Source organism: Phoxinus phoxinus (genome assembly GCF_949152265.1).
Source record: "Phoxinus phoxinus genome assembly, chromosome: 2".
NCBI lineage: Eukaryota > Metazoa > Chordata > Actinopteri > Cypriniformes > Leuciscidae > Phoxinus > Phoxinus phoxinus.
In genome coordinates this window covers 10,026,815-10,044,223 of record NC_136877.1, presented here as the reverse complement: position 1 = coordinate 10,044,223, position 17,409 = coordinate 10,026,815, and the positions used below count along the sequence as shown (strand labels likewise).

At 36.2% G+C, this 17,409-nt stretch overlaps 1 protein-coding gene across 2 annotated transcripts in view; it reads right to left on the bottom strand.

The window, feature by feature from the left end:
• The window catches only part of smchd1 (structural maintenance of chromosomes flexible hinge domain containing 1), a 60,430-nt gene that overhangs the window by 5,713 nt on the left and 37,308 nt on the right, over positions 1-17,409 (bottom strand). For both annotated transcript variants that reach the window (XM_079590976.1, XM_079590975.1), the window contains 14 exons: positions 17,236-17,393; positions 17,038-17,153; positions 16,118-16,179; positions 15,872-15,959; positions 15,649-15,780; positions 8,837-8,983; positions 8,150-8,276; positions 7,222-7,341; positions 5,910-5,995; positions 5,653-5,775; positions 4,185-4,366; positions 1,958-2,067; positions 356-426; positions 100-274 (listed from right to left, as the gene is read on the bottom strand). In XM_079590976.1, the coding sequence (XP_079447102.1) occupies positions 100-274; positions 356-426; positions 1,958-2,067; positions 4,185-4,366; positions 5,653-5,775; positions 5,910-5,995; positions 7,222-7,341; positions 8,150-8,276; positions 8,837-8,983; positions 15,649-15,780; positions 15,872-15,959; positions 16,118-16,179; positions 17,038-17,153; positions 17,236-17,393 (1,697 nt within the window). The remainder of the gene's footprint in view (positions 1-99; positions 275-355; positions 427-1,957; positions 2,068-4,184; positions 4,367-5,652; positions 5,776-5,909; positions 5,996-7,221; positions 7,342-8,149; positions 8,277-8,836; positions 8,984-15,648; positions 15,781-15,871; positions 15,960-16,117; positions 16,180-17,037; positions 17,154-17,235; positions 17,394-17,409) is intronic.

Below are 17,409 nucleotides of genomic sequence, written 5' to 3'. Positions count from 1 at the left end.
GTTAACTGTTATGTTTAATATGAGCGAGAAACACTAAGTACAGTAAAAAAAGTATAATAATTTCTTCCACTGCACCAAGAGAGAAAGTATGTTAGTTACCTATCTGAAGGCATGTATGGTCGTACGCTTTGGGTAATGGTGCTCCAAAGACTTGCCCTCGAAGTTTCTCGATGGATGGAGCCTTGTTCTGCAGACCACCAAACTTCCCGTTGCTGCGTATCCGCTCCCCTTGACGTGTTAGGAGCGTGGGGCACTGCATCTTATTTTGAACCACCTACCAAATATTCACGTTTATACATGCTGTGGTAAATATTTGAATATTATTCAACACAAACACATACACTCAGTCTCTTACCCCCCGACGATAGTGATTTGCAGAATCCAAATCATCAATTAATATGGTGTCTCCAAGAAGGGTTGCAAAAACTGAAAAGAGTCAGAATACATCAATAGCTTCACTATTTGATTATGTTTGCACTGATCATACTTGCAAGTTTTAAAAATAATGCATGCTGACATCTACAGGCTGCCAAATATTTGAGGCAAATATGATTGTTCAATCCACAATACACACACATGCGCACACCATTAGATCATTTGATACTGCCAATATAGCCTCTATGCCAAGACACTTAGCTGTGAAGAAAGATTGCAAATAAGAAAATTCCATTACATCATTCCATGACACATTAATATGGCAGTATTCTGCAAAGATTTCAAATTGAAAGTGCACAACTATACAAACTAAGTTAAGACACAAAATATAATGCAACTGGGCTCTCCAGGTGGTGTTAGAGTATGTTTTTATACTCAAACTCATATTCATGCTCTCAAACTCCAAATACCCATTCAAACAAGTCATTCATGCTCTTATTATTTTCCCTTAAATGTGAATTAATCTATTAATTTGTTATTTGTTAATCATGGGTTATTTTCTGGAAAGTCTGTTTTTCCTCTCTGTATTAAGAATTCATCATGCTGTTTTTCATCAGTATAACCAGGATTCAAGATTAATACTCAGTGAGCACTGAATGAGAGTGAAAATTGGCTTTGGTTAGTAAATGAAACAGATGGAATTGTTTTGGAAGTGCAGCAGGGGTGTTGGGGTATGACAGTTGCCATACATTGGTTGCCTAGTAAATGCCAAAATATTTATTATAAAAAAGAGAATTAGGTTTGAAATGATTACATTAGTTGTGAATTAAATAATTTTAATTATTAACAGAAGTAAATCAAGAACAATATATTGAGTTAAAAAGCCTATAGCAACTATTAATAACTAGTTCACGTGTGAACTGTCATTCTGGCTGTCAACTATCAACCGGGGCACAACACAGATAATAAGTACCGGTACACAAATACTTTCTGGAGAATTTATAGGCCTTGTGTTGTATGTTTATTAATCTTATTTTCTCATGTGTACTTTTTGTGCTCTTGATGCTCTCTTCAATCATGAACTCTACATTAATCTACACAGGAGAGTTATTTTTGCTAAATAACACTTTACGGTGTGTTTCTGAACAAACCCTATAGTGCGCATTCAAAATATTTGCCATATACAGCATTAGTTGCATGACATTATTTTATGGCATGCTATTTTTAAGCTGGAAGGTTCACTGCCATTACATTTAAGGTCATATGGCATTAGAACAACATTAGAGTGAGAAAATCAGTTGCTTTTCATTGCTTTGTGTGGTTTATCCCAGAGATAGTCAGAGAAAAATTAACTGTTAAGAAGTCAAATAAAAAACTTCAATTGTGCAGTTTTTTATTGTTTTATTTATTATTTGATGTTTCTTTGAAATAAACTGCTTTTATTGTAGAATCATAAGGTAACTTGACTTTGTTATTTTTTATTCATTCATATATCAGCAGCCGCATATAATTGCCATTTTATGTCTGAATCTAGCAGGAACGGAGAGTTGTATGCTGTTGTCAGTGAGTGTGAATGACTTGCCTTTATTGCAGCTTTCTACATGCTCGGGAAAAATGAACAGATCTTTGACAAACACAGGATTTCCAAGTGGATGGAAGAGAGACGATCCATTCCTGATGTGAGGCAATGGCCTAAGACACATGAAATAAAGCAAACAAAAAGCAAATCGATATTGTTAATCCAGCCTAAGCATTGGTTGCTTAAATTTCAGAGCAAATCAGCATTTTTTTATTATTCTAAACTTTTGACCAGTAATGTATATGTACTGAATCACTTCTATCATTCAAAACCAGGGTTGCCGGTTAGTCGATTCAGTTAGTCGCAGAAAAAGAATTTCCACAGGAATTGGTGAAGCAACGCAGTCCTTGACAAACAGATCATTAACACAGCTGGTCTATATGGTAATTATGACGGGCAGGAAAACCAAACGTTCACCTATAATTCATCAACCTCAAATATGGCATATCATTGGAAGCATGCAAGTAGTAGCCTAACATGATCCACTTTACATGGCCGTTCGCTCAAAGTTAACTTTAACCTAGATAAATGTGTGCTATTATTAGGCACATATCCGAGTGGAAGCTAAATTAGTACTGCGCTTACTGCATGCCTAACTTAATGAGCCTTCCTCTCTAAAGGCACATCAACTATACTGTGGAGATGACCAGTCGGCATCGTCAACTTCATCTTTGCAGCCGACAGTTACTCAAAAAACACAGGTTTATGAATAAATTGTTAAAATATTCAGTCAGTCTCCTAGCTGTTTTTTCCAATACATTAATTTTTAAGTATTCATTTAAAAAATTGGTTATTTCGTGGAGCCTCTCTTATACACGTCTACTCTCTTTTCCGCTCTATAGCGCCTTGCAACACATTCATAATCATTACTTTTGTCGATGCACTAAAATTCCTTCTCAGCCCTACTAAAAAACACTAAGTATCTGGAAATTAGGGCTGAACGATTTTGGAAAATAATCTAATTGCGATTATTTTTTACCAATATTGCGATTGCGATTTAATATGCGATTATTTTTTAAGCTCTTTATCTTTTATATTATTCAACAAACACAAGCAATAAATCATTGTAAAATATGGATGGGAATCTTTAGGCACCTCATGAGCAGATCAACTTTTTTTATTAATTAATTAATCTTATTAATAAAACTTTAAATATTAATTTAATTACATATGTAATTATAAGTAGGCTACTTTTAAAAATAATTCCATATTAAAAAACTAAATTAATACAATTACATGTTAAGAATTTTAAATAGGCTATATAAACGAATAGCTTAAAAACATAAAAGCTATCAATAACAAAGAGTGTTTCAGTATTTAAGAGTAGTCTGAATGTTTTCCATTCAAGAGCTGTGATTAAGTGATTTTTCCTTCTCAGTTTAGATACACTAATGCACAGATCTCTTTTGAAATATAAGATGTGGTTTGTCCTGTCTGTTTAATAACTTACGACATAACTGACTGTTTACATTAATTTCGCGTCATAAACGCATTTTGAGATGCAAGTACACGTAGACAGAGTTGCTCACAGCCGCATGTGAGAGCGCTCTTCACAAAGAGGGCGTGAGTATTTGATATTGAAAGCAGCTTCTGTCGATGGTTTTCATGTTTTTATTTTTAATAAGCCAACTGCATTCCAAAAGACATATGATGCCTTTATAGAGCATTTGTAAGGAAAATACCAGTGGGCGAGACCGCGCACTACTAGAGTAACATCAAGGAAAGCGCGCGTATTTCACAGCGCATATCTAGTGCCATATGATCTTCTAGTCAAGTGCAATGAAGCCCGCGAATGTCCAATTCGCTTTGCCTTTTCCGAACTGTATGAAAGACTGTGTGTGTGACAGAGGAATTAGAATCAAGCAGAATACGGTTGTTTATAAAGCACACGCAGCGTCATCACGCATCTGTTTAAAACTAAGCTCAGACTCGATTCTGAAATTATCTGAATCCATACAGAATCGTTGAAGAGAATCTATAACACAATCACATAAATTAAACAAACTGTTCTTTCCTGTAGTCTATGCCAGGCCTATTTGCGTAGCGTGCCAAGTTGATGCTTCCTCTGCAGTGCAGATTGCTTTACTATCGCGTGTCACGTGACCAGTGTAATCGCAGCTTTTGCGATTACAAAATCGTGTTACATCATATCGCGATATTATCGCAAATGCAATTAATCGTTCAGCCCTACTGGAAATATTTGGATATTTGAGTATGTATGCATGTGTACCTGTCATTTGGTCTCCAGAAGACGGTCTCGAGGGGTAAGACTTGTTGTCGTCCTTGTGTATCATCATAGATTTTCTTGGCAGCAGATGTTGTTTCAGTAACCACACAGTCCATGTCACCAAGCATATGCCAAGAGATCACCTTCGCTGCATCTTCATCCTCCAATCGTGCAAGATGAGCTACCTACAAATCATTACACAAACATCATCACATGAACTAAAATTTCTTTGACAGGTTAATCCAGAGGTTCTCAACTTTTTTGGGATGAATGTCCGGGGCCAGATTTAGGCTAGAATTTAGGCACAGATAACGTTCTTCTGTTTTTTTATGATTTGTGATTTTATTCAAATCTGAGGTAGGCTGTGTGTTGATGAAGGGCTGTAAAATGCACCCAACAAGTAAAAAACTAACATCAGAAAATTAAAGTATTTTTCTTTTATTAGCTAAAAGTAATGGCTAGACATGTTATACACTCACAACGGATTCCTTCTGCAGCGGAAAAGCAGAGGCTGACAATCACAAGAGCAAAAATGGGCAGAAATATTTGCGTGCTATCAAGGTATGAATTACGGGGAGTTTAATGTATCTTCATGAATATGTATCTTCATATTTACTTAGAGTAACGAGCAAAACTTAAAAAAAGTTAATTTACTATAACACCGGTTCGTCTCTCCACAAGATTTTTTCCTAATGTTTCCCAATTGTGTTTCTCTAATAGGTGTAAGTCTAATATTGGTACTGTGATGCATATGTTCTGGAGCTGTGACATGATCAAGGTGTACTGGAAAGAGATAAATAAAATTGTTCAGAGGACCTACTAAGCGAGAAAATTTATACTTCTGTTGTGGTCCACTCCTCATGTCCCTTCTGTTAATATGTGGTTGAATCAAATTGCTTTTTTCCTGCCTTTAGAAAAACTAACTTGTGTATTTGGTCCCCTCTTTGGAATTTTCTTGAAAATGTATGTTGAATGTCTATTTTCTTGACTCTTTTTTTTGCTACTACCCTTCACTCAATCCTTGAACTACCAGTTGATGGACGAGTGTATATGCCGCCATGAGACACCTGTACCACAGTTTTGATACTGAAAACCATTTAAAAAAAATTTAATTAAAAAAGAAAATGGTAGCATTTTATTTAAAGTGTAAATAAGATTTAAAAAAAAACTCATATCAGGGAGAGGTGTATAAATAAATAGAGAATAATCACCAGTAACCAAGAGAACGGACAACGGAATAAAGTGCTTGAGAAAAATGTGTCTTTGCTACACACAAGTATGGAAGCTAATTTCCACCACATATAGTTTGACGTTTTGTCATAATTTTGACTTATGTCTTATTTCAACTTTTTATGTCAGTTATGTCGTAATTAAAAACATTATGTTATAATTATGCATAACACATGTTAACAGGCCAGTGTTGATGTTTCAATAAGCATGGCATCACATGATACAAAAATCAAACACACACCTTTCCCAGAACTTGCGGACTGCCTTTGAAAAGGTCAGGAATGCTACATTTCCGTCTAGGTTGATTCTCCATCCTGATCAAAATTGCTTTCTTGTCATTTATTACATTCTTTATTGCTGATACCTAGACAGATACGTAAACAAAAAGACAAACAAGCATCTATGATGATTGGAATAAAATGCATGCTTCTACACAGACCAAACAACAATGAAACAGTATTTATGTTAGTGTTCATGTGTGTGCATGTTCAGACTCACAGTGGTTAGTTCTGAGATGTCTAAGCCACTTTTCACAAGCTCTGGTTTAAGCTCATTTAGTTTGCGGGATGCATCTCGTACCTGACCTGTAGAGAAAAAAAAAGAAGAAAGAAAGTGTCACATGATCTTGATCCTAAAATAATGAATGAATAAAATTAATTAATGCATAAATGAATAAATAAATGCATTAATACATAAAAAACACACACACATTATATATATATATATATATATATATATAAACTAGGGCTGTCAAACGATTAAAATATTTAATCGCGATTAATCGCATTAATGTCATAGTTAACTCGCGATTAATCGCACATTTTTATCTATTCTAAATGTCTCTTGATTTCTTTTTGTCCCATTATTTTTTCTCATTTTAATGCTCTTATCAACATGGAAAAGTGGATCGGCTTGCTTTGTGCAAATGTTTTTTTTTTATTGAAAACAACATTGGCATATACTGTGTTCAATTTCACGCTAACATTCTCACTTGGAGCAAATAATCTCTCACACAATGTAACACTGTCCATCAATAAAAGGGTGAAAGAAATACTGACGAGGTAACGTTATAGAAACGCATCAGCGGTGTGTGTGCTTGGCCATCAAGTTCAGACTGGACGTGCTGCGATGATAGCTCAGTTCACAACGACAAAACACACAGATCACTTTGGTCTTGTCAATTGAACCATTTGGCAACTTTTTAAAAGTAAACTTTCCATTTAGAATCTTATTGGCATCCATTTCGGCGTCTCACGCTCATCATTCATCCACTCAAAACGTAACGTTCAGACGAGAAGCGCCGCGTCGCGCCTCGTATTTAAAATTCGAACACATTATTCTCTATGAGTGTACACACACCGGCGGCGCCATTCAGCGTTTTTATTGCTGGCCATAAACTGAGAAAGTGCGCGTCCGATATACTAGACGCGCTCAGTTGTCCTAGACGCGGCTCGGCGCTGCGCTTATCGTCCACTCTTTGGCCGGTTCGCAAGCCCAAACAGGTGTGTGCGGCGTGCCTGTTGTTTTGTTTCTGGTCTCGCTAGATCCGGTGTGGTGTTGTAGTTTTAATAACGTTACTAGTTGTTGCAAAAGCATGTGAAAAAAACTACAAAGTTTGCTAGGCGTTAATCTCGCGATAAAAAAATTGACGCCGTTAAAATGGGTTTGCGTTAACGCCGTTAATAACCCGTTTAACGGACAGCCCTAATATAAACATAAATGAATGAATTAATCAGATAAAAGCATAAATGCTTAAATGAATGAACAAAATAAATGCATAACAGCATAAATGAATGAATGAAGTGCCTACACTCAAGTTCAGATTTCAGTTGTTCATTGGTCTCAAAGATGTCCCGGTACATCAAAACCGCTTTGGAAAGGAGATCTTTCTTCTTACTGAGATTCACAATGACTTCCTGATATTCTGCATCTGGAATAGATTAAAATATAATTTGTAGTAAGAATTTAACAGTTGTAGTTTCCCAAAATTGTGACTTTATGGTGGTATTTATATGTGCTCAACTTGTAAATCAAATCACTCCAACAAGACTTCACATCACAATGGGTAGCACCACACAGTAAAATCTCATTGGTATGAAATTCAAGTCAAGTCCAATTTATTTGTACACTTAGCAGATTACTGCCAATTATACAGTTCAATAAACAATCAAGACGTTGAGATTTGCAATAAAGCTGGGGTGTCCAAACCTGCTCCTGGAGGGCCACTGTCCTGCAGAGTTTGGCTCCAGCTTGCCTCTACACATTGCCTGGAAGTTTCTAGTATGCCCAGTAAGAGCTTGATCATCGGGTTCAGGTGTTTAATTGGTGTTGGCGCTAAACTCTGCAGGACAGTGGCCCTCCAGGAGCAGGTTTGGACACCCCTGCTATATAGTGTGTGTATATATATATAGTGGAAGCGAATATATTGAATATATGCAAATAAAATTAGATACTTTCTTTTATATCCAATTCTACATATAAAGCAGTGCAATAATATTAATAATAGTTCTACACCGCTACATATTAAACAATAATGTTACTTGTCGTAAGAAACCTGTCACACTTCTTTTAATTATGGATTTAGTTAATCTTTTTAAATGTACGGTATTTAATATTGATTTTATTATGAAATGAACTGAATTTGATCGGTTACAGCAATATTTCAATTATAAAGTCTAACTCTTAACTGTTATACTCATTAGTTATGTAACAAATATTGGGCTCTTTGTCTGACTAACCATTGCAGAATCTGAAAGGCAGGCTGTATGGAGTGATGGTAACGCTAGTCTGCTGAAACTCAGGATGGAAATGGAGAATGTACTCAGCTCCATCCACACCAGGACTGTTCTCCAAAAGAACCAAATCCTACAGGGCAAACAATAACACCCATTTACCAACAATGACAAGTGAACAGGATAGGTTTTTTCTTTTAAATCAGAGTTCATGTCCATAATCATCTTTAGGCTGCTTTAATAACCAGTTTTAGGAAAAAGGAGAAATCTGATCAGTGTAAATGTGTGTGTATGCGCAAACATTATTTAAAAGGGTCTACCACTTTTGAGATGTGAGCTATAAAATGCAAATAAAATAAAATGTTACAATAAAATCACAAATAATACATTCGGTATTTCGAAATGTTTTGAACAAAAATGTATATATATATATATATTTTAAATCAAGTTGAATTTATCACCATTGATACAAGATTAACGAAAACTAAAACTTTTAAGTATTTTAGTTCATTAAAATAAAGCTGAGATCAAATAAAAAATAAAATACATTTTGGATAAATAAAATGTGCTTACAAAACATAGAACAAAGTAACATTTGAAATTTTGCCCTGGAAATGAACTGAAAAAACAAAATTTTTATAAAATTAAAAAGCTAATTCAATACAGTATATACACTAAACAGTAAACACTCACAGTAATGACAGTCTCCCCGTTAGTAAGGCTGCATGACAAACTTTTTCCTCCATTCTCAAACAAAGGAACCACCATTTTTCCAGTGCCTTTAATTGTAACCACCACTTTTCCATCTATACCTTCACCAGCAGCGTTATCATATTGGTCCTGCAAAGTAAGAAGAAAACACAAAAGTTGTCTGTGAAGTAGCTCACTGTGAACAAACCCCCGAAAGGTAAGCACAGAATGCATCAGATAGCACGGCAGCGCCATATTGAGCTCTCAAAAACAAAACAAAAACATACTAAATTATGTCAAAATTCCCGCTTTGTCGAGTATCCTTGTAACCACAGACTTAAAACCCCTGGGGTCCGCTGGCGAAACCAGCTCGTTTTTTTTTCTTATCAGTGCAAAAGACTCAAAATACTCTGTTGATTTTGATCTTACATATACCGGTAAGTGTTATACATCATTCGATCCTGTTAAGTGTATTTTTTTTGTGTATACTCACAATAAAAACAAAGTGTTGTGCTTTTTGGCAAATAAAGAAAAATAAATATGATGCGAGTTCTGCCTTCTCTCTGTCAGTGAAGTCCATTCTGAAACGCGTCCAAAAATGAACTCAGCGAATACTTGAATTCTCTTCTTTTAAATTAAGTAATTTATATAAAAAACTAATATTCTCAGTTTATGTAATCTGTATGAAAAGAGAGAGATGTCAGTCGTTCTCATTTCATCTCATTATAGCTCATTAAAGGCCATCTTGCAGGTTTTTTTTTTTTCAAAATTAATATATAACCTTGTATGAAAATACCATATGAAAAGTAAATGCAGGATTTAAAATCGTTTTGCAAGACATAAGGGCACAAATTTAGTAGAAAACGTGACCGTTTCCTTGACCGTATTGAAAAACCGTTTTTTTTCACCATCGCGTCATATTACGTCACATGAGGCAGTCGTTTGCCGCCGGGCTCTGCGTTGTGCGTTCGCTCAGTGCAGAGTAGGTTGGTATTCAGTTGGAGCGGTCGTGATTCAGTGTGTTTTCGGTGGTTATTGTATTTCAATTAATCATCGTCGTGGTCAGAGGTGTAGTGGTAAAAAAAGAGGTGGGTAAACTATAAATTCTGGTGAACCACGACGTGGTCACCCGGTAAGGTGGGCCACTGCCTACCGCTGTATGTGTATCCTGATGACATCGCTATAGGCTATCATTTGATGGTACTACCAAGGGTATCACTGGTTGTTCCCTCATCATAGGTCACACAATCACTATTCAATTCATACATTAATCTAAATTCTTGTTAAAAAGACTCAAGAAGGAATAATATGGTTTAAATCTATAAAGTTGACTAAAAAACAGAGAGAACAAAAATATTTTTAACCCGTAATTAGGCCTACAAAACAAAAACGGTTGTTGTATTTTTAAAAGGCAAAATTTTAATTTGAACTGTAGGCTAGGCTACACCAAATGCTGCGCAAAAAAATTAATATTGACGAATTTTTGTTTATTAGGCTACTTGTTGCCCCTTAATTAAACATTTAAAATATTCACAAATTAATATAGATTTTGTTGTTGTTGATTTATTTTTCTGAGACAAAATTAGAACCTGGAAATGATATTATTCCCGCAGTACTGAATGAGAAGAGCCATATGTCTCTGGAACCACAGCCTACAGAAAGGTGATTTATAGGTGATTTAATAATAAATGTGTCTGAAAAAATAACGAGGCATTTTAATTGTTCATTAATAAACTATTGTTTTCTAAATCAGTGTCGGTTAAAAACATATCTCCATCTCCGCTGTTAAGCGGGTGCGCTTTTAGAGAGAAATGCACCTTTCATACGGATTACATAATCAGAATGTATTAGCTTTCGATTCGAATTTGTTCGTTTTGAAGTGGACATTTCAAGCTTTAGCCTACATATTTAGTTTCAGTTCTCGCGCTCCAGTTCACGGAGATCATGAAAGCGCGCCTGATTGTTTTATTTTATTTGACAAAAGCACAACGCTTTCTTGTTATTCCGAGTTTACACAAATAAAAGTAGTTGCGAATAATGTATTATTATTTTCTGTATGACCAGAAATGATAGAGTATTTTAAATTGTTTCACTGTTGATTAGTGTTCGCGCCCGTGCCATGCAGTGCGCGCTCACACTCCACTCTCGGATACGCGTCAAAATCTTGTGTTTATTTAATCTCGGCGACATGGAGTTATATGATGACGGCGATATGTGCACACTGTCCCGGCTCCTTCATCGGGTCGCCCGGTCCGCCGTCAGATTGTGTTTCGGCCGCGGGCGGGAAACATGACGGTCACGGATCCGTCAGAGTCAGAGATCACTTATTGTACTTCTGTTTTACAAAATGCATAGGCTACATGTAGCCTACCTGTCTTAATGTGCCTTGTCTTAATTTAATTAACATATCCTACATAAACTTGTAATGTAGCCTAATGCATTTATGTGTTTGTTATTAGTCTGCAGCCGACACTTATTATAGCCTAAATATAATATATTAAGTTCATTTCCAATCTGTACTCCGAATTTTAATGTATGTGTTGGCTGTTTCTACATATAAAGTTTTTATACAGTAAGACAGTTGTGATTGTGATTATTTTTGTATTCATTGTCACCAAATGGGGCCATTCAAAGCCTTTATAAAGTCCTTCTTCCTCTGGAAACTGTCTCCTAATGGCTGACATACACAACACATGCAGGTAAGGGTCTAAATAATAGCTTTACTTTTGCCTGATACATGATAATAATCTGTACAATATTGTGATCTGAGCATAGTGTTATACATATCGTCGGCTAACGTGAATAAATCTAAGCTAGTAACACTGTTCTCTCATCGAGACCCCTGCCCTGTTCTCCTCACACCACAGCTCAATGTGTCTCCTCTGACCATTGTTCAGTCTAATCCTGGCCTGTCTACTCTCTTGGCTTCATATTAGGCACATAATTATATGGCTGAGGTCCATCATACGAGTAAACATTTAGGCTAGAATTTCCTCAGCGTCCGATCTGTCATTGCGATCCATTGCTTTCCTATTGTTTACTTTGACCGCTCTGCCTCATGTTACGTCACTTCCGGTTTGGCGGTTTTCAAACGCGGAAGTAAAATTTTCTCACAAAAACGACTCCAGAAGCCTAAATAGCGTTTTATAAGTATATGTTCATATTTAAATATAGTTCCTACATTATTTTTCTATACATTGGCTCACTGGGTACTCTAACCTGCAACATAGCCTTTAAGTGCTAATGTGACCACCACGCCCACGGAGAGCGCGTGCTATTCAAACGCAAATTATCTGAGGCAATCCGTTCCCGCGGCGGTAAAATTGCGGGTGTGTATTTGCTGCCTTTAACCGCTAAGAGGAGCTACAATCACAGACTTTGAAAAGTGTCCGTTTATTCTCTCTATTGCGTAATCTGCCGCCGTGGCTCATTGAGAGCTGGTAGCAGATCAATTAAGTGAAACATTGTAGTTAAATGAGTTGAAAAGTGTTAAATGTATACGTAGTTGATCCATACGGACCAGCAGCCCCCCGGTTCGGAACGCATGTGATTTGCAGATTAATTGCAAAGTTTAATCATCATAGAGTTTATCATTTGCATGCGTTTTTAAGTCCTGTCAGTTTACCATCAAGTGCAAGAAGACTGGAACTCGCAAGCTGTTTGTGTGCGCGCACAGCACGTGAACACCGAATTCCGTTCTCTTTACCTTAATTTTGAGCTTGAACAGACATGTGCATGCAAAATTAAATCAAAAGTCCCATCTCGGTTATGTGTTGTAAACACTGAGAAAGAAAACGGATGAGTATTATTATATTGGATCCATGCATTCGTCTTAAAAGTGACAGCAGACTAATATACCCGCAGCTGTTTGTGTCACCAATCTTAATCAAACAACAAAAGAGAAACTTACTTGTGTAGCGTTAACAAAGATAAATTAATTAATTATATTTCACTTATACACTGAAGACTATGCTATGTAGTTTACATTGGATTATTCAATTTCTGTACCTGAATACTGTTAGATTTACCACATTTGTATATTTTGTTCTATTGTATTTATTAGGGCCCGAGCAGCGATGGTGCAAGGACCCTCTTGGAATTGCTCAGTTTATTATTATCATCTATGCTTGTAATTATTTTCTATACAGATGCACTCCGCTACAAAATTTCCCCAATCATCCTAGAATTATTGATTCTTTACAAACAGCTATTCAAATCATCTGGTGAAATTGTGGTCATATGGCAATAGGGGTTTTCTCACCGGGGAAACATTTTCATAGTTTCCTAGAACTATTGGCGGAAGTACCCGGATTTTGCCGTGTTCGCACCACAGGAACTAGGAACGTTTTAGTTCTAGGAACTCCTTTTGGAGGACCTAATTAAGCTCCTACTTCAGAGTAGGGTCTAACCCAGCACTATAGAAACTACATCTACCGATGTAAGCGTACACTGATTGGCCGAAACATCATTTTTAAAAAGCCGTGTGAACACAGATTATAGCCTATATATTTATTATTTACTCCAGAAACTAACTCTACGAACATGGAAAATAGTGATAGATGGGTCTTTTAACCGTTATGCTGAGGAGAAAATCCAACGCAACTTTGAAGGGATCAAGCGAAACATGATTATGTATTTCTGCTCAGCTAGCAACGCTGGACATCAACCACACAGCATACGCTAATACCTTTTCATATACTGTCTACTTTCTATGTATAACAGTTCTATCTAATAACGTTTTAGACAGATCGTAAAGTAATGAGCACGGAGAATGCTAGAACTGTGTGAGCCTCTGGCGTTCTCAGCGCCGTCAAAATAAAAGTCACAACAACAAGCGCGGCTTACGTCACTTCAGAGTTCCTACTGGAGGTGCAAATGCAACCAGGAAAACGTTCCTAGGGGAACCATTAGTTCTCGGGGAACCACCCTGGTGGTTAGTTCCTAGAACTACCCAGTGCGAAAGCCCCTAATATTTATTGCAGAAAAAAATATACATCGTAATGTCAGTTATTTCTAATATTGCGCAGCCCTAAATGGGATGCGTGTCAGATCCGCGTCTTGTGCTTCAGGTCTTAAAGACACAGCAGCCTAAAAAACCTGCTTCTGTCTGTGTCATTAATATTTTAGCAGGGCAGGTAAAATTTTCACTTACAGTTGAGCCCTGAGCAAAAAAGGCGCAGCTAAATGGGTCATTTATTAAAATGTTATACTTTTTAAAGCCAATTAAAGGTTAAAATTGATAGCTGTCAATTATACTGGAGAGTTGAATGGCTATAATTAATGGCTACAAATCCATTTAATAGAGAAATCAGTATCAGCACTGGATTTGTGATAATATTCATAGTGCTTATTAAAAAGATGCCATTATCCAAATATTTAAACTATACCATCTTTATGCTGTTTCTACATTATTTAGAAGGTTAAACGTGAAAAGTATTACTATATAAAATACATTAAAGCTTTAATGTTAGGTGCAATCAATCGTTTGCATCAATTTTGTAAGCAATCGATTAATTACAGAAAGAAAGAAAAAAACACTTAATCGGCCCTGCCACTGATCCTTGAGATCAGCTCGGGACATCCCTAATTTATTTGGATCTAATTGTTATTATTTGAGAATACAGAAATGCCAGAAAAATGCATTACAGAAATGCATTGCATGAATGCTCAAATTAAAGGAGTAATAAAGTATAAATGACCCCCAAAAAAATCATAACACATTAAAGGATAATTCCGGTATTTAACACCTTGAGTCTATATTGTAGTTTGTTTTGGATGAACAAGAGTGGTGGACAAATTTTTTTTGACAATGGTTCCTCTCGTGAGTTTTTGACTATAAAAGAATTGGCCATGGACCCATTTAACATTTGAGTCAATGGTCATGTCCGAAAATGTCATTAAAACAACCTTTAACATTAGTTTTCAAAACTGTGCAACTCACCGAGTGATTAGTGTTGTTAGTTGATGTTCCAGAAACAAAAAGTGTTGCGAAATACAGTTTCTGTCGTGTTTTATTCGTCATTTTGTAAAATCCCATTGAATTCTGTTGAAGGACTGAGTGTTAATATAAATGCGCTACCGGTAACGGAAAGGGGGCTGTTTACATTTGGTCGATGTAGTCTTTTTGCTCGCTTCCGTTTCTCATAAGGCTAGCGAGCAGAGCAACTGTGCTCTGGGAAAGTAAGCGAACAAAACCTTCATTAATTGTTACTTGTAATACGAAGTTGAACTCGACTGTGACCGTGAGTGTCCCGCGAGACATAAACATCGGTTATCGCCATCAAGTGGTCGGCAGTGTGCTAACGCTTCAGATTCAAATATTGAGCGTAAGTTACACGGTTGAAGTGTCTGAAAAAATAGTTCCACTATAGCAATATAAACGGATTGGAATCATATATTGCGACGATATATTGTTTATAATCATCAACGAACACCACTAACCACTCGGTGAGTTTAACAGTTTTGTAAACGAACATTATTGGCTGTTTTAATGACATTTTCGGACATGACCATTGACTCCAATGTTAAATGGGTCCATGGCCAATTCTATTATAGTCAAAAACTCGAGAGAGGAACCATTGTCAAAAAAATTTTGTCCACCACTCTTGTTCATCCAAAACAAACTACAATATAGACTCAAGGTGTTAAATACCGGAATTATCCTTTAAGATGTCACTATTTTCAGATTTGATTTGAAAGCAATAAGGAACAAGGGGCTTTGGTTTCCTACAGCCAATAGGCATCACATGAGGTTCAAGTTCAACATCATCTGTTAACACATGCAAACACTAGCTCTAGAAGAGACTGAAACTCACCATGATCTTTAGATTCAAGCTGTCCACTAGTGTGCGATTGGCCCGAATGTTACTATTGGAGACAACAGGAGTTGAAGGTGGAGTCTCAGGGGCTAATTTCATTGCTTTATTGGGAACAACGTTTAGTTCAATCTAAGATAGAAACATAAGTGATTATCCTACAGCAAGAAACAGTAAAGTAGCGTTTACAACAAACTGGATGAAATAAATGGTATGTTCCCACCTGTTTGCTCCACAGATGTTTGGTTTTGTCCAAAGCCAAAACAAATTGGACGACATACTTTCCTGCAAGTTCTGGAATCTGCTTATCCCTGAAAAAGATGGAAATAAAAACACATGGATCAATGACAAAAAATAATTATGTACATTACAATTTTCTATCTATCTATCCATCTAAGATATATAATACTTGGAAGATTCTTATTTCAGGCTTTTAATGAGATGTAATGTGCTCAGTTGTATACATTACCTGAAGCAGAAGCACTCATCCTTTTCAGTGTCCTTGCGTTTACTACACTTCAGAGCAGAGGCCTAAGTTAAAACATAAAACACTCCGATTTACTCAAACTTTCAAAATCTCATTTCTTATTATGCATTCTCCTTCTAGGCATGCTATTACAATTTAGTCTGTTTGAATTCGTTGATAAAACCAACAAAATTTGAAAGACTTCATATTAATAACAACAAAGCATATTTGCGATTATTGGATGGCAGGCGTGCTAACAATGTTTAGTAAAGTTAACTAATTTAAGAATCCATATCAGTATCAATTAAAATTAAGAAATCAATATTGTCAACCCAGTCCACACAGCTTACAGGTTTAACTGTTGTAGTTTATTGGGAAGCCAAAATTTCACTGCACCCTTACTATAATGCCTGATCAAAAATGCCAGTGGCTTTATCCTGTCAGGCATGTAAACAGTTATTCAATGTTAGTATATTTAATATAGTTTGTATATTTGACTGAATATAATGTAGCATCTTTATAACCTTTAATAAAAATGGTTTGCTCAATATAAATGGTTCAGACCTATAGTATACACTTTAAAATGTAGAAAAGAAATAGCCTTTTCCATGTGGTTAATATATATAAACTATTAATTGATTGAAATTACAGAAAAGGTACTATATTGTGATATATATATATATATATATCATTTTTGGTATATGAGATGACTCATATCGTGATATGAGATTTTGGTCATATTGCCCAGCACTACCAAGTGCATAATTTTATGGTTAATGCTTCAATAACATTTTATCAAGCAACAAAACTTAATGTCCTGGTCAAAAATGACCGCAAGCAGCCAACGTGTGACCAATTTTGAAAAAATCTTTGGATGGTTATGAAAAATAGTGTCAAAATAAAGACAAAACAGAGTCACTCACTGCAGCGGGTGGACAGGACCCTGATGCTATGCCTTTCCAGAGCAGCATTGATAGGTTTGCAGGGCAGATGTTTCTCACTGGCCCACCCTCTTCAGGCATCACAACCACTGTAAAAACTTCAGACAGTAGAAAAATGTGATTCACATAGTACTCTTTACTAATTTTACAATATAGTCTTTACTGTGCATCCACACACACCTGGAAATACGTCTCCTGCACATAAGGTGGCAGTGCTGTCATATTCAATGCAGAGTTTGACAGGTTTGTTGGGATCAGGAATCACGTTTATTCTTATTAGTGGCCCCGGAATACCTTTCCTGCCAAAACATCCCTTGAATTCCAAATTATGCTCCCCTCTATAAAAGAAAAAGA